The sequence below is a fragment of the Mastacembelus armatus genome, chromosome 22 (assembly GCF_900324485.2).
Source record: "Mastacembelus armatus chromosome 22, fMasArm1.2, whole genome shotgun sequence".
Classification (NCBI taxonomy): domain Eukaryota; kingdom Metazoa; phylum Chordata; class Actinopteri; order Synbranchiformes; family Mastacembelidae; genus Mastacembelus; species Mastacembelus armatus.
Window position 1 is genome coordinate 13,279,272 of NC_046654.1, and position 22,212 is coordinate 13,301,483.

Consider the following 22,212-nt stretch of genomic DNA (forward strand, 5'->3'; position numbering starts at 1 on the left):
TGGTGTTCTGCAATAAAATCTCCATATGTTAATTTGTAATAAGGATCCTGTCTCGATTTGCCTCATTTCCTCCACATGGAGCGATCCTTCAGTCAGACAGCTTTTCTAAAGTTGGGGCAAAAGCTATTTTTAAAGTGCTGTCAAACTCTGCTCCACCTAATCTAATATTTTCTGGTTGTGCCCCAAGTGAAGTCTACACACTTTGGTTATTATTTTGTTAGTTAGAGGGAGATTATTTGGTATGAAGTGGAGTTCATATAGGATGAAGGTTTTCACAATGTCATGTTTTGTAATTACTAGTCTCTCTTACACGTCTTCAAACCAAGAAGTTCAGCTTCTTATTTACCTTGATATAAATATTTTATCTGATGTTTGAAGCATCCATCTCTAATCGATTTTTTTCCTACAACAGAGACGTTATTTGTATAAACAATGGAATTTAATCTACACCTAATATGAAATGCTTTGGTTTCTTCAGGTTTGTGTATTTCTCTTAAAACATAAATATTTTATACCACATCACCTACAAGTTAATCTTATGGTTAGTCCTTATCTTCAATTTCATAATAAATTGTTTATTATTATATTGGCAAATATTATGTAGCCTGTTTTCAGATGTGGTAGATGTTTGTAGTTACCTATGTCATGTATCATCACCTTTTCTATACAACAAACATGACTCCTTGATAAAGGAGTCACCCAAACAGCCACTGTACAAACCTTCATTATACAGAAAAGTGAAGAGGTGTAAGACATCATCGATATATGCCCCCCCAGCCCCCTCCCATGTGCATCAGGAAAAGTTGCAGAGCGTTTGGTTTGTCACGGCCGGCACAAAGACGTCATTAAGAGAGGAGACGAGGGGGATGGAAGAGAAGAGTGGAGAAGGGAGCAAGGAGGGAGAAGGAGAGGGAGAGAGGCTGCTTCATCTGTCTCAAGTGAGATTGGGGTCACAGGGTCGCCAGAGCCCTTTTCCTTCGCACATACTGAGAGCTGAAGAAGCAGCAGGGACCAAAAAAAAAAAAAAAAAAAAAAAGAAAACCCACAGTGACAAAAAAAACAAGATGTGGCTGACATGCTGGCTACACAGCATTACAGAATGAAAACAAATAAAATGAAATCGTCTGCAAACAGCAGCACAACCACATACTCAAGAACACAGACCACAAATTTATGGTCAACTCTCCTGGCAGGTTGCAGCTTTCTAAAACTGAATCCCATTCAAATCACTTTATACTGAGAAGTAGATATAATAGATAAAAAAAGGTAAACTTGTAGATTCTGGTTAGAAAATGATTTTTCTTGGAAGCAACTTTTCTACAGATCAGCAGTGTTTCATCTTAAAAAAATGTTCTGGTTAGAGGATCCATTCAGAAGTCTTTAGGTAAGACTGTGGTGGTACAATTAATGTGTTGAAACCAATACAAAAGAAATGTTGGATGTAGTGGAGGGACTTCTAGCAGCACTGCTTGCCTATTTTCACAGAATCTATTGCTGATGTGGATGAGGTTGAACCTAGTGTTTTCTTGTCCTTGAGTCCTGTGTGGTTCCTGCCTACCATGGACATGGGACAGAGAAGCTCCAGTGAAAGAGCCCATTTCATTTAAGGGCCACTGTGGAATGACAGGAATGCACTTTTTAACTTCCCCAGCCCACAGAACCCCATGGACAGATGTTGTTACACAACCAAACAGAAGAGAAAAAAGGGACAGGAGGAAAATAACAATAACTCCATCTGCCCCAAAGAGAGAGAAAAGGCTATTTGAGGAAACATGCTGCTCTTTTGCTTCCCACGTCTACCAGAGCTGATCTGAAATGCTGGTATTATATATGCAGGCTAGATTCCCCCCTTATTCAAGGAAATCACCACCTTTGCTAATGGAATGGTACTGAAGAGGAACTGTGTTTCTACAGCTTGGATAATTATGAATGAGGTCCCGTATCACCAAGTGTGTTTATGAATTAGCAATGGTTATTCATGATATTGTGCTCAGAGTAGGGTGAAAATACATAAGTGAATACTAAGCGGGCAGACCAACAGAAACGATGCTAAAGGGTCCTGAGGGGGCTTTCTCTCCCATCCATTAGTCTTCCCTGTAAGGCAAAGCTTAACAAGCTACTCAGGCTGGGAGGCTGGCCATTGAAGGAGAGGGAGCAGAGTAAGTTATGAATGTGAAAGCGCCATCTAAAGCCAGACCACAATAGGTCCCCCTTCATGTTATTGAGGTCTTTTCCAGTTTTCCTCTTTAATTTTATTTGGCACTCCTGAAAACAGGTGCAGTACTCCAATAAAAAATGTCATACATCAAGAAATTAATAAATAGCCAATATACCGTATTTATTCAACCAGGTTCTCAAACTAGGTCACGCCCGTGGTGAAGCTCTCCACTAAACACAAGGATTTACATTCAGGCTGTTTGTTTTGGAGCACTGCCCAGTCCTCCAGGGTGGATCTATCCATATTTCTCCTGTGGGTGATCCATCACATAAAAAAAAGCACAGAAATATAAACAACAAACAAATATCCTGACCTTCCTTCCTCAGGCGGATATTAGATACTCATTTAAAGTCACCTGAAACAATTTGAACCAAATTGATTTCATTATCGGACTCGACACGACTCACAAGGCCCCATGTCTGATAGCTCAGCGGGAAATTTACAAAGTTAATTAGAAAAAAATTGATTTTCATATAATTTTTTCCTCCTCTGCTCGACCGTCATAAAGTGACGAGTAGAGTAGCCTGTTGACGCGCAACAGCCGTGATGTTCAGTGTGGATGGGAACACAGCGGGTGAGAGGCTTGAACATTGTAAGTGGTGTCAGAAAATGTATTCCTGTTGCCAGCGTGTGTATGGGCTATGACAGATTGTGTAATAGCATGTTAAGGTAGTCGTCTTTCCCTCTAACCCCCCGTGCGCTAGTATCTCTTAACCTTTTCACCTCCTGCATGCATACACTCAAACACACACTCCACCACCACCCCTCCTACTTTTCCCCCTCACCTCCTATATAGCGGTCACGGCATCAGCAGCAGCAGCAGCAGCAGACATGGCCTCAATTTTCTCCTGTAATTTTCTCCTCTTCCATCCTGCTGTGAAGGTTTCCCCTGAAATGGGCTACTGACCTGGGTTAGGGTTCTTGGAATTAGCAAACCCCCCCTTACAGCTCCTCCAGGTCACCATTTGGGAGAGCCTAGGTTGTGTGAGCCTGTCCTAGGCCTCCCATCAACCAGGCCTTGACTGGGAATCAATCACAGAAGCATGCTGGGTACATGAGGTGGGGGAACTGGGTCGATCAGCGAGATGCTCCAGGCCTGTGAGAGCCCTGATGCATAGCCTGACTGCACATATACCCCTTAGACTTGCACTGAACTCCACCATTCACTCCCATTATTCTTAAGCCCCAAGGCAGCTGTGTTCACAGTAGACATTCTGTGGCAGACCATATGAATAGCATATGACTGAGAAAATTGAGTGATATTTGCAAGTAAAAGGTCTTAATTACACATGGACATGGTCACACTGAACATTCCCAATGTTTATGCACATCTCCTGTATAGGCTCCAATCCTTTTTAATTCATTCTCCATGTTCACCAACATCATATGTTTCTTGCTATATGAAAAACGCAAATTAAACAATCATAAATTCTTAGTGTGAATGAATTCGCCATTAAGTAACAGTGCAGAGCAAGCCACTATGTGCGGGTAAACACCCTGATCATCAGTTGCTTCACACACTGAACCTTGGTTGACCTTTGACGTTGAGGTTTTTATTAAAGGGCAGACGTAGTAGAGGGATGCACATATTTCCCAGGAGAGGCAGCAGATCTATTGGCTGCAACACACGTGTCACTGTTTGTATGTATCGATATTAAAAACAACATGTGAGTTACCTATGTTTGCAGATTTTGAATGTGTGTGTGTGTGTGTGTGTATGGATCCACACACATACACAAACATCAGTATATTAACCAACTGTAAGTGCACAGCATGCCTGAGAAAGCCTGCAAGTACCGTGTTAGTTAAACATGTGTATATGCTTTGTGTGCGCATGTGTGTATGTGTGTGTGAGATCAGTGTGTACCATCTGTGTCCAGATGTTGCGTAGAGAGCAGGCTGCATGGACAGCCAGACAGTTGGCAGGCCTTCTGACAGGCCTGTGTTCCTTATTGATAGAGGGATCACAGAGACAGAAGAGGCAGCCGTGCTCAGCTAGACCACAATATTGTCCTCTCTGTTGTTATTCATCCCAGTCAGCCAGGAGAAAATGGGATGTTCTGAGCCAAGTTTATAGCTGTTAGATCTGGGCCAAATAGGAGTTGAATAGGTTTCAAACATTTGGAAAACAGCATGAGGAACGTTTGATTTGTCATACAGATGCAGCCAGATTCTTCTGCCAAAGCTAAAGAATTTCATTGTATTTCACTTCTGACAAGGATTTTAATGACGATAAAGCTGAAGCTAAAGTGCACAGCTCTGAATGGCAGCATGGGCCAACATGTTGCTGGGGTGGTTAGACTCGTTCCTGAGCGTTTGTGGAGGTGAGGTTAAGATACAATGCAGCATAATCGAAAAGTAAAACAGTTTGACTGACTCTACACATCTTTAATCCAGTAATGTCTGTGATCTCAATGTACAGAATGGCTGTGAACAAGAGTATATATATATCTCGGAGTAAGGGCCTAAACTCTACAACACATTACCCCAGTTTCTCAACTTTTAGCTTCTATAAAAGGCATCTGTTGACTACGTAGTTTCCATTATTGCTTTGCAGATCTGTATCCCTGACCCTGCACTTCATGCCATCTTTCTTCCCTGGCTCTTGCCAGAGTTATTGAGCAGGGCTGACGTTTATGGAGGGCAGACCTTTTCCCAGAGCTTTGATCCAGAAAGTTCTTACAGCCTCTACTTTTGCAGGGGTCATCCAGGAGGAGCCATGTGGGCAGCAGTGTGTGTAAGTGAAAGCACATTGAGCCACTCGTTTTAAACAGAGCCTCGGTGCAAGGCTTGCGCAAAAGGGCCTTGGAGGATTTAAGGGGTTATAAGGTGCATGTGTCTGCGAAGCCTGTGCTCTACCTACTTGTGCAGGTGTAGGAATGGAAGAGATACTCAGCACTAATCCACGAGAAACACACACACACACACACACAAATGAAAACAAGTGCCAGGAAACAGTGAAGTGGAGGCTAACCCAAAATTTCATCAAGCAATATCACAGCTCTGATATCTGTCATCTCTCTTTCATCAAACCCCTCTGTCCCCTATACAAATTATTCATGCCAGCAGCTAAATGTATTCATACAATTCTGTTTACTTTATTACTCCACTTTTATTCTGCTCTTTTCCCCACATTTGTTTACAAGAATAAAAGCCTACTCTGACAGAATTATCCCTCTGCACAACAAAAATAAATCACAGCGCTTGCACACACATCATTCACATTCAAAGAGCACAGCTAAATTATAGATGGCCCCTTTCTCCCCAAATATGCATTTCATTAGCATTTCCTTTGCCTGTTGTCTTTTTTTTTTTTCTTTCTGCTCGCCTGCGCACAGGACCCACTGATGTGTGTGTGTATGACTGGAGAATGAGAACACACTTGCAGCAAAGCAGGACGCGTCCCCTTTCCCAAGCCTAATTTAGGATTCAATTACAATACTCTTTAAAAAGCGTCGACTTCGCAATTAATTATTTTAAGATTAGCCTGACAGTAATGGTCCTCCCACTGATGCCAGCAAGTGCAAGAATGGCCGCCTGCACCCCAGGACCATTCCATCTCTCCACATATACACACACCTTTCTCTGTCTCTCTCTCTATTCCCCTCACTCTCTCCCCTAAAACACCTCGCCTGCCTTCTCTCTATCTTCCCCTCCTGAGGAAACAAGAGATAAATCTTCCTCCTCACCTTCATCTCCCTCCCTCTGTCCTTCCTTTTATCTGCCTCCCCTCATTGCTGCATTACACTTTGTTTCTTTTCTTGTTGTTGTTTTTTTTGTTGTTTTTTTTTTTTTTGCCTTCGTTACTTTGCGTGGCACTCTGATCTCCTTGGCGGTTGCCGTGCAATTGATATTGCTTCAGTACAGCAGACTGCTTTTTACGAGCCACCAGAGCCTTCTCCCACGTCCTCCCGCATCCCCAGGAAACGCTGACGGATGAGCCCCGTGACAACGTGCACACGCACATAAACACTCGCAACCCCACACACACGCGCATACACAGCCGTCTGTCACCGATGCTGCCAGGCGTAAGCGAAAAAACACGCCGCCCTCCTCTGCCCGCTTTGATTGGAGCCAAGCGAAGCATTTTTTTTCTCCCCCCTTCCTCTCCGCCACTGCTGCTTTTCCTCTCACCCTACATGTTTAGCACCCCCCCCCCAACACACACATATACACACACACACACACACACACACAACACAACCCTGTTTTTTTTTTTTTCCCATTCCCCGTTTTAGAAATGAATGTCTATCCCCTACCTCCCTCCAGAACTCCCCCCGTCACCTCCTGGCAAACCTCAGCCACAGCCTCCAATTCTGTTTATTTAAATATTTGATATGTAAGCAGTCATAAAATAAATGTCAGAAGAGGGAAAGGAAATGGATATGCGGGGTGTGGGGAAAGAAAGCCATTATGGGTAATGGTTTCTGATGTACACCACAGCCCTCACAGTGTAAACCCCCTCCCCTCAACCCTGCCATACAGACAAACCTGTACATGAGGGAGTCGAGACACACTCCAGCATCAGAGAAATGTGTGTGTGTGTGTGTGTGTGTGTGTGTGTGTGTGTGTACTGGTATGGCTATACAGTATAAGGAGTTTTCGACCATTATAGTGAATGTATTTTGGGAAAGTGAGGGCATTCTGGGCTGGTCCTTACTTTCTGATACACAGGATTAAGATTAGAATCAGGTTTAGCTTAGGTTGAGTTTGAGGGTTGCAGTTACACATTAAGTCCCAAAAAGTATAGAAGAACCAACATATGTGTGTGAGTGTATGAGTGTGTGTGCCAAAGGCAGGGTTGCAACAGCTACACACACACACACACACACACACGCACGCACGCACACACACACACACACACACACACACAGTGACACACTTGTTCAACTAGCGATATGGAAAATAGGCCCTCCCATGCACAATTGACTTCTAATACATTGTATACTCCTGAAACCATCCATTTACCAGGCATTGCAATTTCAGGGGCCCTGAAAGCAGCACTTTGTAAGCACTCTGAAAAAAATACCTTAAAAAAATCCCCAGCCTTTACAAATACTCTCTCACTACCTGCCAATTCTAAGATGTCTCTTAAAGTGACAATAGCCACGTTCCCTGGTTTACTGACCATCACTTTATTGACTTGCCAAGATTTCAATGTTGGACACAAGACCCCGCTGCTCAGATACCCTGCTGCCAGTCCTAGTACAAAGACACACCCAGTACTTTGAGTGCATGCACACGTGTAAGTGTCCTAGCTAGTAGCACCCAAAGGATTACATGTCTGTGACAATTTCACCCAAGAACTGATAAAAAAAAAAAAAGGGGGAGGTAGGCGGGGTGAATAAATCAAGCACAGTCGCTGAGAAACAGAGACAGAGTAAGAGAGTCTCTCAGTGAACAACCTTGAATTTCTCCTTGATGCCGAGATGCTAAAATACTGCAGATCAGCACAAAAAAAAAATCCCCAATTAAGAACAAAAATCATCACAAAATGTTCATTAGCGCTGATGGTTTATTGGCTTGACATATCAGGGCCTTTTGTTCTCAGACCTTTACCTAACAAGCTCCCTGGCCACACCAAAGGGCTCCAGGAGGGAAAGTGACATCATATCAGGGGTCAAAAGTCAAAGAGAGGTGTTGCCAGCAGTTGACCTCAGTCACCTCTAAAGCCCGAACATGCCAGATCCCCCTGTGACTTTCCCATCTGTCAGCATACAACAGTGTCTGAAACAATACACGCTTCAAGATTTGCTATATAATGTACAAACACAAACATAATAAACACCCCAAACTCCCATAACTCACACAGGTTCATATACAAGTGCATACCTTTACTAATACACACTTCTCTGCACACATATACCTCAATCTCCTCCACACACACACACACACACACACACACACACCCTGCTCCTCTCTGCCCCCTCCAGAGTCCGGGTCATCGTGCCCTCCAGAGTGCCTCGTGCTCTCTGTGTTAATTACCGCTAATTGGCCACGCTCATTTTTCCCCCCCCTGCTATAATGGAAACATTCATCTTTACTACTTAATGAGTAGGCAATGTAGTCACCAGCCAAGGTCATCTTCAATGAGCATCCAAAAGACTGAACGACAAAGACTTGGAAACAAATGGGGGGAAAAGAGGAGAAACAGGACACTAGAACAAGATTAAGAGGTTTGTTTATGCTTTAAAATACAGAGGAGGAAATATGAATCTGCAGAAGTTTCCACACATGACTCTGCTTTTTTGGAATATGGCCAATGTGTAAAAAAGTTTAGAAATGTCTGGGAGCTGTGGGAGTCTGCCGTGTCCAACGCAAACCACAACACACACTGGGAATTTCCAAACACAGACTAATTAAAATACCCGTTATGCAAGTGAAAACAATGGATCCCTCAAAACAGTGCTGAAAGCACAAGCCTCGCAGAGTCAAAGTGTGTTGTACATATAAAATGCATTTTTCAAAATGTAGAAAAACCCTCCTCTCTGGCTTCTGCACATATAATTATCAGAACAATCACTTCAACTGGCAGCACAGACTCCAGCCCCAGTGGGTGAGGGGGCAACATGGTCACTGCCTCAACCACTATAAAACATCTAATTAACACTGAATGCTTTAAATATTAGCCCACTTGTGATTCTGGAAAAAAGGCAAGTAACTGGCAGAAAAACTAATTTCTTAAGAAAATAACAAGCACAACTGCATTTACTCACTGAATGTGGATATTTTTTAGAATCAAATACCCAGTAAAGCTATTGTCAAATTAAACTCTACAGGAAGCTCTACACTGTATTACTATGTTTTTTTTTTTAAAAAAGAACAATAATACTGACTAGATTATTAGAAGTATTTATAACATACAACAAGTGTTCCCTGAGTCTACATTTGAATAACAGGTCAGACAAGGCAGTGTCTTCATACTGAATCATACCTAAAATATGAAAACTGTCCATTTTCCTTGGAAAGCAGCTTTTATCAGAGAAGTGCCATTACATTATAGTGCCTCCATCTAGTCTCATGTGACCAAGTAGAAGCATGAGCAGTCATGTGCTCCTGTAGCGCTGTGGTGATCAGCCCCACCATGGCAATGTTTGTAAATGGGACAGTTGTCTATGGATTATGTTAATGTGATATTCCACACTCCCCTCTGGCATGTGTCTGACATTACAGTAACCTTTGCATGTTTAGCCAACAGTAACTATGGATGTTCATTGAGCAGGGAGGTGCACACCCATACACACACTTAGAAACACAGAAACTGTTGCACAGGGCGATTAAATGTGCACTGCAAACATCTGCTTTTGCGAACACTATTGATATCCTTTGGAGGAATTAACATCTTAAAGAAATAAGACATTTAAACTGAAAAAATAAAGTTCACTTGTGTTGTCGATATCTAATCCAGTTCATCCGGTTTGTGTCAGAGGAGTGGCTGGAATGTAAAACACAAGTCTGGCCATATCAGAGAGGTGTGTAATGCAAGAAAATGAGAGAAATACCAACACTAAATATCCTCCACACTCACAGCAGCATATTACAAACTAAATTTCTAGCATTTGATTCTTCTTCAACATATAATATCTCTAGCGAAGAGTGTCAAATATGCATGTGCATGTGTCCGCTGTGCTCATGTCTTCGGAAGTGGATGTGGTGTGAAGTCGCTTCTTAAATTGGTGTGATAAAATTGATCTAAATGAGGCAGTGTTCAGCCAGGAGTGACCACTAGTGTCCTGTTGTGACCCGTGTCTATAAATCAGCAATACATTCACACCAGCCCTCTTCTCACTCTCTCTCACACACACACACACAAACACACACACACACCATCACACGCACACACACACACACACACACACACACACACACACACACACACACACACATTTCGCTGTAATAGCCAATCTTAGGTTGGGTAGGAAGTGAAAAAGATGAAGGGAAAATATTGTGGCTGGGAAAATACATGTTTGACCCATCAACACAAAGAACTGAGAGAGATGTGCACACCGAAGTGTTCATTTAAAAGTGTGTGTGTGTGTGTGTGTGTGTGAGTGAGAGAGAGAGAGAGAGACAAAGAAAAAAAAAATATATAGTGGGACTTTAGAAACGACCTGAAGAAACAGACAAAACTCATTAACAGAAACTCAGTGAGTCTTCCATGTCCCATTGTTTTTCTATTTTTGTCTCTCTGTGCTTCACAAAGGACAGACAGCACCTTGCTGCTGCTGTTTGGTTGTATTTTCTTTTTTTTTTTGTTTTGTTTTTTTGTAGCTGAGGCAAATGGTCCCACCGTGCCAACACTGATTAGGATCAACTTAAACCAAACAGTAAGACGTGTGACTGGAGTGCACAGTCTACAGTCTGAAAACAGGGAGCAATGCAGAGGCTTTGATGCGTAAAGTGACAGATGATGGTGATGATGATGATGATGATGATGATGATGATGGTGATGGTGATGATGATTTTCTCACAGGCTGGTAAGAGGATGAGAGGATGATTGCAGCATACAGTTCATAACATACATAACATACTGCAATGTGGCATTTATTTATTTAGTATTAGAATTTTTTTATAACTTATCCAAAATTATGCAGCAGCTATCTAAGTGTTAGATGTGTTGCAGCACATTGCAACAACCAATCAGTGACAACAGTATTTAAGTGTTAACTCCATCCTCTTGATAGGTACATGGAATTAGTTTCTGTAATAATAAACACACAGCTAATAGAAAATAAAAACTATCCGTTTCCATTTTCTCAACAAAACTTTGACGCTTGTTTTCTGAATAAACAAACATGAGCCTGGATTTACAAATCAAAGAAAATCTGTGTTTGGATTTGTTTCTTAAAAATGCTTTTCCTTTAACCTCCAAATTTTAGTTTTTTTTTTTTTTAACCACTTATTTAATTGTAATAATATAAAATGAACAAAGCCTAAATGGAAAATGATTTGCTACAAAAATATTCTAAGTTCCTATAAATAAATAAATACAACTCCCAGAATAATGTCTATTATCATCTTCTATATGATCTTTGCTCAGTTGAACTATTATATTAGTTCTGTTATACAAAGATAAGCAGAGTTTGGCTAGATCTTAAAAATGTCATGGTAACTCTTTGAACTGGCATTAATTGCTGCAACTACAAAACTGCTAATTTCTGAAGGAACTTACCCGTATGTTTCCCATTTCCCCTTCTGCTGGACAGAGGGCGGCAGCAGTTATCATAAGCAAGACAGTTTTTCAGAGGCCCACAGATCTGTCCAGCATGGTGTATAAATATTCAATAGGATATGCAGGCTGTCTAAATACTGAACTGACTGCTGGTCCCTTGGGATGCCCAGTTACTGAGAGCCAGGGACAAAGAGGCAGATAAAAGAGGAAGGACCGTATTTAGAGAGAAAACACAGAAAGAACAAGATGAGATAGCTTCAGAAGTAGAAAGCTATATATATAGAGAGGACCATCTGTTTAGTGAATATATAATCAACTGCATTTAAATTGATATAAAGAAATTCCAAAAACCCAAAAAGAAGGAAAGCGATCGCCCCTCCTGTGGGATGGAGGAGGAGGAGTGGGGTCCTTCCATTCAGCAGCTCCACGTGGCTAATTAGCATATGTGAAGGTCAGGGTGGTGGAGGTGGTGGGAAGTTTGGGGCGCCACCACAGCACCCTCTGCCACGAGACCTGGCACACTGCCAGCCACACACACACACTATTGGAGGGAAGATACCCAACATATTTCTGTGTATGTGACGCCAACAACTTGTAAATATTTCTATTTCCATGCATCGCTCACAAGGCCGAAGTGGGCTGAGGTCCAGAGAGGGAGGATTTAACTATGCTGACATTTGCCAGACACTGATTCTCTCTCTCTCTCTGAACTCGGCCAGGCCCATTCCTTAGAAGTCAGCAGCCCTCCATGTGACTCACTTCAAATATCGCCTACATTTCTACATCTCCAACCTTCCTATACTCTCTCTGCCTCTGCACACACAGAGAAAATAGCAGCTAAGTCTCCATAAAAGTATGTTTATGCAAATCATGACCTACTGAGGTAGAAAAGACACGTCAAGATTCAATCAAATTATCACCAAAAGACATGGAACTAATAAAATAACACTTACTAATGGTTTATTTTTTTCCTTGGGTAGATTTTTAGTCATAAATAAATAATGGCAAAAGCAAATTGTTGCTGCCATATAAAGCAAATGTGTCCATTATATGACTGTTATAATATCGACACATGCTTTTCTTTGAATTATTGTTCAGGCAACATGAAATACAGTGAGTATAAGCTGTATAAACAGTATAGAAAAATAAAGATGCTTGTTTATTCCATTTAGCGTAGCTGATACAGAAAAGACAGTACTGCAGTATTGTTATATATAGCTGTTTCTAACTCCATACCAGACCTGTCATAAATCCTACAAATCCCAGAATGCCACAGGTTTTGATACAGAGCTAGTCTGGGCAGCATCAATCTCTGATGAGATAAACTAAATAAGATTGAGAAATGAAATTAAAATGACTCTCAATCAAATTATAAGCTTTGATTGTGATTTTTTTTTCTTCTCCCTATAAATCTGGCAGTTTGGACAAGACAGAGCTGAGAAACAGGTGACACCAAGTCGACAACCGCACCCAGTGATGAAATCCTTTCTTCAGGACATTTACACATTAACTTTTGACTCCAGTGGATGTTGTGAGTGCACAGTGAGGCCATGCAAAAAAAAAAAAAAAATGTAATTTGCCAACTAATAATACACACACTTATGTCCTGGGATGCAGTTGGACATTTTTTTTAAATCTTATAACATTTCAGAATCTGAATTAATTAGGAATTTATGTAAACCGCATGCAGCAGACCAGGGATAACTCTGGCATGCCAATTACCTAAGCACGCTCTGTGTTTCATCCAAGGAAGATGAAAAATGTTGTGCGGGGCCCTTATCGGACTCAACACAGCAAATTAAAATTTCACTCTAGTGTTGCTAATCAGCACTGCACGGACTGACCCAGACAGAGATGTAAACAAAACAACATAAACAAATGGCTGACGGGAAAGGGTAGAGAGCAGGAGACGGAGAGAGAGAGGCACACTGTGATAGGGGTGGGGTTGAAGTTGGACTGCTTAGTGCTGACAAAGGGGCTTTAGCTGGCTCCTGATTGTACACACACGCAAACAGAGAGACAGAGAGAAGAGACACACACTCAAGGACACATATTTTAAATACACACCCAGAATAACAAGAAGCACCCATACACACACACCTGTGCCCCCATTTACTGACCAGACCCCATAGGCTGTCCATCCGATGCAGAACATGTATTATAAATTAAATTCCAGCAGCCACAGTCAGGCCCATCACTATGCACAAGGCTCCCTGAGATAGCCGCATAATACAATGTGACATTGATGCATTGCTCCCATTATAAAGTCTTTGTTCATATCACACTAATAATTCATAAGAGAGAAATGTAAACAGTATGCACTGGAGAGCACTGCAAGCAGGGATCATTTCAAGGTAAGCACATTACCAAGGATGGGTTTAGGACTAGTCTTTGATATGCAGAATTACTGAGCTTTAATTCCAATTCAAAAATATTTAAAAAAAATTGAAAAAACAAAGCCAAACTACTAAGCATAATAGTGATAAATGAATGGAAATCTGTAGATATCTATTCATTTTTGTTTTATGAGGTCAGATTTTAAATGAGTTGCTGCTGTAATTATCTAAGCAACAACACTATTTCCAACTTACCAAGCCCTTATTATTATCTCCTAATTACTTTTATTGTTCTCTTTGTGTGTTTTGATTAACAGATTACAGACGGATCCTTGTTACACATACAGGACGAGCCAGAAGATGCTGTTTCATTTGCGGTTCAAATGCTATAAGTCATTAGGAGTGCTGTATAGGTACATGCATGGTACACCCCGGACCTGAAGCAGCTGATGTGCAGACAAACGTTCAGGCAGAAGGTCACAACCTGGAAACTGAAGATTGTTATGTTTTCTATCAATTAAATAGGCCACGGTAATTTGAGAAACTAGGGCAATGTCATTTTGATGAGAAAGCAGGTTTGACACACTCCTCTAAATACCATGTCTTTTGTAGCAATGATGTGTGCATACATATGTCACACACACAAACACACACAGAGACACACAGACACACACACACACACACACACACACACACACACACGGGTTCTGTCTTCATTTCAATGAGTTTCAGGGAGAAGACAGTGGTGGAAATGAGGTGCAGTTGCTTCACTCACAGCTTGCTGTTGAAGAGAGGCGGTGGGGAGGGAAATTGAATTAGAAAGAGGGGAAACTGTGCCAACAGGTGACAGAGGCATGCTTCGACCAAACGCACTCTGAAGTGAAGCACAGTCATATCACGGGGCCAATTTGGAGGCAGCATTATGCACTACACCGCTCGCCTTTCTCACACAGCCTGTCAGTGCACAGGAGAGCAGTGCTACCGCTCCAGATATGAATTAAACATAGTGCTTTTGTAGCATGAATATACTACTACTGAAATGTTGATAGAGTCAGAAAAAAGTAAGTAAAAAAAGGAAGAAAAAAAAAAAACACATACACTTACTCCTAAAGTGAAACACTGGGGGAAACTGCTCTCTCTATATATTTACAGTATAAAATGTTAAATGCAAGATTTGTTTAGGAGGCTTAATACAACTGACATGCTATAGAATACACACACACACACACACACACACATATATGTGTATATATACATATATATATATATATATATATATACATACATACATATACACACACACACACACACATACAAACATAATCACTACTAATTATTGCAATGCAAAGTGAGATTACTGTAGGTTTCTGGTGACCATCCTATCAGTGCATAACTTGCTACAATCAATACCACAGCATATCCTCCCACGCTAAAACATTCACTTCATTTGCCCAACACCCAACGCAAATTGCCTTTGATTGAAACCATGTAGACTAATGAACTGCTTTTTGCTTTGAGAGGAGAGGCAGACAGTGTAAGCTATGCTCAACCATCTTGCCCTCCAGTCGTCCAGATGTGCCATCCAGCAGTGTGCATAATTTAGTGCATCAAAAACAACGGCACAGTAATGGCTCTTCTGGAGAAACACTGTGATGTTTTGGTTCAGAGTTTTGAACGAGCAGCTACTCTCCCCTGGCTGCAGGTCCGCATGACGCTGACAACAGCAGTGTTTCTCCACATCGTTCATGGACGCTAAGGAATCCTTGCAGTGGCCCCAAACAGCAGGAGAAATAGTTGAATAATTAATAACACTTAGCATACTTCCTTTCCTCAACTGTTACCACTAAGGTGCCCTGGAGCAAGGCATTCAACCCCCAACTGCATCAATGCTCAACAGTAAAAGTCAAGTTTCTGAGGTTTCAGTGCAAAAGCTGTGGTTGTGAATTCAGGTGTTTCCAGCAAAAAGTAAATCTGTTCATGAATTTCAAACAAAGTGTTTTGTAATGCATCAACAACCTCATGGAAAAGGCTAAATGCATTGGACAGTTTATATTTACATTAACCTGGATAAGTTTAATAGAACAGTTCTCGACGTACACCAAGTCATTTAAGAACTCACTCTGCATGAAATACAAAATCTAATCTTTCACTGTCATTTTGGACTGACACTGCAGTCTTTTCTGTTCAGTTTGAAAAACTGAGAAAAATAATTATCAGGAGTGGCCTAAACCTTAATAAAACTTCAATTATTGTATTGGACGGCCTCCAAATTTGGAGTATTCCCGCAAGACGTGAATGCAGCATCACTACAGCGCCACGGTCAAAGATCTGTGTAAGAATCCTCATGTTTTTTTCTGAGTGCAGTCTGCCCAGCGGGGCCACAAGGAGCCAATCAGATGGCAGACTGGGTGTCAACTGTGAGCCATGAGTGCTGAGAGCTTTTATCCAGTTTACCTCCACTTTTCAAATTCTGCACGGGAATAGACGAGACGCACAGACGCTCTCCAGCTCGGTACGGAGCGCGCAGAGAGGCACAGCCGGGCTGTCCTTTGCCGCGGTGTGCGTTTGATTTTTCACACATCAGTTGAATATATGGAGGTGGGAAATATTAGCGAACATTAGCGTTTACTGTGACTATTATTGTGGATTTTCTACAGGGATATTCCACTTTATTCGACTAGCGCCTCAAACACAGCACGTCCTCTAAAGGGCGTTTCGCAACGTGTCTGACACCACGTCGGCAGAGAGGTGAACCTTCTCAATATAAACTGTATTTTTACTCTACGGGACAGAACTAACCTTGGAATAATACAGAGAATACACAACCGAAATGTGAACTACTGTGTCTGGTGCAGCGTATTAATTGTTGTAGGCTAATTAAAACAGTATAATCAATGAAGCGTTTATTTGCTTGTTTTTTTTTTTGTTTGTTTGTTTTTGGATAATGTTGTGTGTGTGTGTGTGTGTGTGTCATATTAAGGCTCAGGTTGATCGAATATTTAACACGTTTAGACAAGTCAGTATTACGCACACTTTCATATGTTCCGAATAAAACACAATATTGTATAAGTCTGTTAAAAACCTCAACGTGTCAACACATAATGCACCTTCTATGTGGTACATACTGTATTTGTGTTTAGCACACGCACACACACACACACACACACACACACACACCTGCTAATTATGTATGACACACCAGCGCTGAGAAACTGTGCACCGACGCACAGCGGAGTCGGTGACTGAAGTTTGCAAAACTTACCTGCGTCCTGCCGAGGCCTTGCCCTCCGTTGCCTGGGCTCATTGAATGCGGGTGGTTTCTCTGCTGTCCTCCCCAGCCATGAGCCGAGGTGGATCCATACTGGGGCCCAACGTCTTTCCCCAGGCCCATTCCGGCTTGCTGCTGCGCCGTGGGGCCGCTGTAGTCTTGATAGACACCGCCATAACCCCGCATCATAGGGCTGGGGGATGTAAGCAGCTGGTTGAGGGTCGGAGTGGCCCCTGAAGGGTGTTGCTGCTGCTGCTGTTGCTGCTGCTGCTGCTGCTGAGTTTGTCCGGGGAACCTCTGAAAACCACCCGAACCAGCTCCCAGAGGAGACTTGCCGTGGCTTGCAGAAGAGTTGCTGCCCATCATCATGTTCCCAGGTTGCCGGCATCCAGCGGGGCCCATCATTCCATAGGCCCCGCCGCCGTAGCCCGACCGGTACGTCGGGTACTGGTTGTACTGGCTGTTGTGGTACCCTGCTTCGTGAGAGTTCTCCATGTTGTTATGTGCCGAGGAGTGCGTTATCCCCATCCCACTGCTTTGTTGCTGCTGTCCGCCATGTTGCTCATAACAGGGCCTTGGAGTGTAATAGTTGTTATTGAACTCAGAGTTGTTACTAGTTGACCCCAGGTTAGTGTGTTCATACCTGTTACCCATCATCCTCTCCGCGGGTTTACAGGTGAGGTCCCCCTCACCTTTCCCCGCCATGTGCTGCTGCTGGGGCTCCTCCTGTCCCCCCAACAAGTTCTCTTTGCCACCATGGTGTTGGTGATCCATACCTCTGTCCCCACGGGGCCCCTGGCCGTTGTTATTGACGGTGCTGTTACTTTGGATCTGCCGCTGCTGATGTGGCGCAAACTGGCCGAATTGCGGCTGCTGCTGCTGCTGCGGCGGCGGTTGAGACTGAGGGGGATCTCCGCTCCCCACACATTTCAGCTTATGGTTCGCGATCAAACCAGTTTCCATCGAGGAAGCCGTTGAATTAGTCGACGCCGAGGCGGACGTGAGGTTATTCCCATCCTTGTCGTGGCCGTCCGGAGCGTTATGAGTCGTGGAAGTTGAATGGACCATGTTGAGCTCGTTTAGGCGGTGATGGTCTACATTATTCAGAGTCCCATCTCCGGCACCCAGCATCGGTCCAGTTCGCTGTACCGTCCCTCCTCCTCCGGATTTCCCCGAATTTAGCTCAGGACCCAAACCGCTGGACAATTTCTTATTTTTGTTATTAGTTCTGGTCGGCGCCGATGCCACTTGCGCAGCCATGGTCACTCCAACATCTCAGCGCGCAGTGACAGCAAGCACCGACCAGTCTTGCACACAGAAAATAATACAAGAGGGGAAGAAAAAACAAGCTGGGAGGTGAAAAATGTACTCAGTAGAAAAGCAAGCCTTGTTCTAGCGCTGGTGTTGCTGCTGTAGTGGTGAAATGGTGCGTCAGTGAGGCTTCATGTTGAAAGTTTCTCTGCCAGGTTTAAACGAAACTTTTTTTTTCTTCCCCCCTCCGCCTCTCCTCCATCCCGGTTCTTGGTAATATGTAGCAGCGTCTCCCGGAGCCCTTGTGGCCCAGCATGGCATGAGAGAGAGCGGGCTCCACCAGCTTATCCACCTTCAGGGCTCCAGCGCGCCTCACATGGAAAATCCGGACTGGAGTAGCGAGCCATTACGCGCGTTGCATTTTGATATTTCTGCGTTTTACGATGCTTTGGATCTAGATTTTACAGTAAAAAGAGACACAGCGTTGTGGCAGTATCTTGAGGTGACACACATTTCCTTACCGCCATTATAATAACAAGATTTCTTTTAGTAATTGCATCACAGACGACCAAGGAATGAATCCTATCCCTCAGTTTAGCATGCGTTTTATTTTTAAACAATAAATGAGCGGAGAAAAGGTGAATCTCAGATTACGCACTGACGTTGCTCCTCTGCTCCGCACATATCCTTCAAATAAATACATCAAAAGACGGTAACTTTGCCCGTGTGAGGTTTTTTTTTGCATTAATCCAGATCTGATTTTCCTTCTTCCCACCCTCTCTGTCCCTCGGCTCAAGCCAGTTCTCTGCAGCTCTGACAGGAGTCGGACACGCAACCACAAGCTGTGCGCAATCGGAATAAGAATGTAATCACACTTTATAGCAGCTATAATGTAATATTTCTACCAAAGACTTCATCCCCTATGCCCTCCAATCACTTCTTTTCAACCTGAAAAGGAGGATTTTTCACTGTCAACAAAAAAAAAAAAGCAAAGCAATCATGTCATCCATGGAAGCCATGGAAATATCTGTAACTGTAAACTATATAAGATTTCTCTAAACTTGGTGTGATAGCAGCTAAAACATGCAGACAGGTCACTATAAATTCACTGAAAGTCTCCATAGGAATATAACGTGAATATTAAAGCAATTCCTCATTTCTTATTTGAATAAAATGCTACATTCTTTAATTTCATCCCTTCGATTTACCTAGTCGGAGAAAAATGGGTCTTAACGACAACGAAACAAAAAATAAAGAAAGAAATATTAATCCCAGGCTGTGGTGTAAGACCACACAAAACCAAAGTCTACAAGATTTGCTCTCCCATCAGTGGTATTCAAATATAAATGTAAAATAGTGCTTAGTAAAGAAGCCGGGGTGTCTGCTGGGACTTGAATGAGCAGAGGGTTCGCTTTGATGAGATCAGATGCATTTGATCAACAGAGGGAGCTGCGATGAAAGAGGGGTTGAGGGGAGAAAGGGGAGGTGGGAAGAGGAGAATATAGTGGCTGAGAGTTGTGCTGAGGATGGCCATGATAATGATGATGTTGGTGGGAACACATGTGAGGAAGATGATTTGTAATGGAGGCGGTGAGGGCCATACTGATGCTGATGACTCCAGATAGTGACGACCACGTGTTTCTAACAACTAATTGTTGCTTTACATGTTCAAAACAAGGAGGTGCAAAACGCTCAGCTTTATACTCTGTGTATAGTGCAAGATCATTCACAATGAAGCCATGTCTGTGACAATGGGAAGACCCCTGCTGGTGATACGGTGTTAGTACAAGTCTGAGCTTAAACTATAGACAGTATATAAACACAGGAAGAAACGCACCTTGTGTTTCAGCTGGCTAGTATCAAATGAGAAAAAGTCTTGAGAATATAAATTTGTGATTTTTTCCTCATGTCACATGAAAAAAGTCATGACAGCAAGAGTCTTAATTCCACTTTTTTTTTTTTTTTTTTTTTAAATGGAAGTTCGCTCACTGGAGATAAATAAAAGTGAGTGACATCCCTGGAAACCTTTCCCAGTCGTTTGCCTTTATGAGCCCATATGGCAGAAAATAAAAGCTTTAATGCTGTTATGGTCCAACTCCTGAGTCTCCTTTGCGTCTTTCATACACTGTGCTCAGGCCCAGCCTAGAGCTTCCACACAACCAGATAGCAATTTATCTATAGGATACTCTGAGAAGAGATAACATTCACATCTTCTGTGAGTGTGACAGAGAGAAAATGACCACTCTTGATGTGTGTGTGTTGTGTGTGTGTGAGAGAGAATATATACAAAACTATATTGTCTTAAAGGATTTCAGTGTTGACTGTCATTAATACAAGTGATATGCACCTTCTCTGATTAGAATAAGCCTCAGCCACACTGTTCCTGCTCTCTGTACTTTGTGCACATGACGATTCTGGCTCCCATCAGTGTCCCAGATCAAAGCTTCTGCTCTGATCTCATCTAGAGCAACAGTAAGGCTGACAGTGAGGGACCTGGAGAATTAGCATATTCTATGATGGCGCCCGGCTTTTCAAGCCGTTGCCTCGGCTGCAGCTCTGGGTGTGCCGCTCTGTAGCTTTGCAACTCTAATTTTCCTTTCTCGCTCATTAAAAAAAGCCCACTGTTCTCCTATTAATTCGCAGACACACTGATCTGTTTGAATGGCGAGGATGGGTGTGTGTGTGTGCGCGGGAGGAGAGAGGTGGAGGAGGGCAATGGCTCAGCGCATTTGCATTTATGTTTAATTTATAACCTTCAGGGGCTCCCTGATGCAGCAAGATTGAAACAATAACTCCAGACAAACACAGGGAAGAGAGGAGGAGGAGCCGGAGGAGGGTGGATGGAATTAAAAATATACAGATCTGGGATGGTATGTGCTTTGAATATGTGTGCAAGAGTGTTTGTGCTGATAAAAATGCTGCAACTGCCTGTGCACCCCTGTGCATGAATTTTTGTGAGCATTCATTTGTGCATCTGCATCAAGGTGTATCTGAAACACACATACACACACTGACAGAGAGGCAGAGGTCTCGAATCTGCAGGGGGATAACATGCCATGGTGAGTGTCTGTCAGGAGGAGAGCTGGAGTCTGTTCTGGGGGAGTCTGCAGGGATCTCTCCCTGGCAGCACAGCACAGCACAGCAGACAGCAGCAGCAGCAGCAGTACAAGCCTGGCCAAGCACAAAAAGTGGGTCAGCCCAAAACATACAAAAACACACACATGCACACACAGATACACACAGCTCAGACAGATGTAGCCCTGGTGTCACACTGTGGGTGTGTTTCAAAGAAAAAGAGAAAGAGTATGCAGAGTGAAAGAGAATGCATACATGACGGTGTGTTTACGTGATAGAGTATAGTAGTATATTTTGCATTAGTGAGGGAGGTGGGGGGCTCAGGGGGTCTTGTTTAAAATGAAGAGTGGATGGCTAAGAAAGTAAGGGGGGGGTACAGCTGAGACAAAAAGCCAGACAGCTTTTGTGAGCACACCCTATGGAAGTGCATCAAATTGATCCACAGTCTTTTCATTTCAGGCTTGGGTAAATAAAAGCATTTGCATTGATCAGTCTGCAAAACCAGGCAACGATGGGCTTTGGAGCGTATGGTATATAAAGTATATGCTTGTGTGTGTGTGCGCGTTTCTGTAGCTGCTAACAAAACACATCTCTTATTCCTTCCTGCTCCTTGTGGAGTCGAGGGCCTCAGCAGAGCCCTACAAATGGCTATGATGGATAAAATGTTTTCAACAACACTTGAGAAGAGTGGATGCTATTGTGTCCGCCTGAAAACTGAAGCACAGAATCACAGAATTCCCAGGATGCCGCACGCTCTATTTATGTGTTATGAAAAACATGACTCAAAAGAAAACGGAAAACAGCTCTGCTCTACTTTCACTGTCAGCTATCATGTGAAGTGTGAAGAGGAGGAAGAGGATGAGAGCAAGATCCAGACAGAGAAAGGAGAGTG

At 42.8% G+C, this 22,212-nt stretch overlaps 1 protein-coding gene across 8 annotated transcripts in view; it reads right to left on the reverse strand.

Annotated features, from left to right (window-relative positions):
• The window catches only part of LOC113125879 (AT-rich interactive domain-containing protein 1B-like), a 188,974-nt gene that overhangs the window by 143,053 nt on the left and 23,709 nt on the right, over positions 1-22,212 (reverse strand). For 4 of the 8 annotated variants that reach the window (XM_026299538.2, XM_026299510.1, XM_026299519.1 and 1 more), the window contains exon 1: positions 16,989-18,709. The exons of 1 other annotated variant lie outside the window; for it this stretch is intronic. In XM_026299538.2, coding sequence (XP_026155323.1) covers positions 16,989-18,254 — 1,266 coding nt within the window. In that variant the 5' untranslated portion in view covers positions 18,255-18,709. Of the gene's footprint in view, positions 1-16,988; positions 18,710-22,212 lie in introns of those variants that run through there. 3 more of the 8 variants (XM_026299499.1, XM_026299480.2, XM_026299473.1) reach the window with 1 other exon arrangement.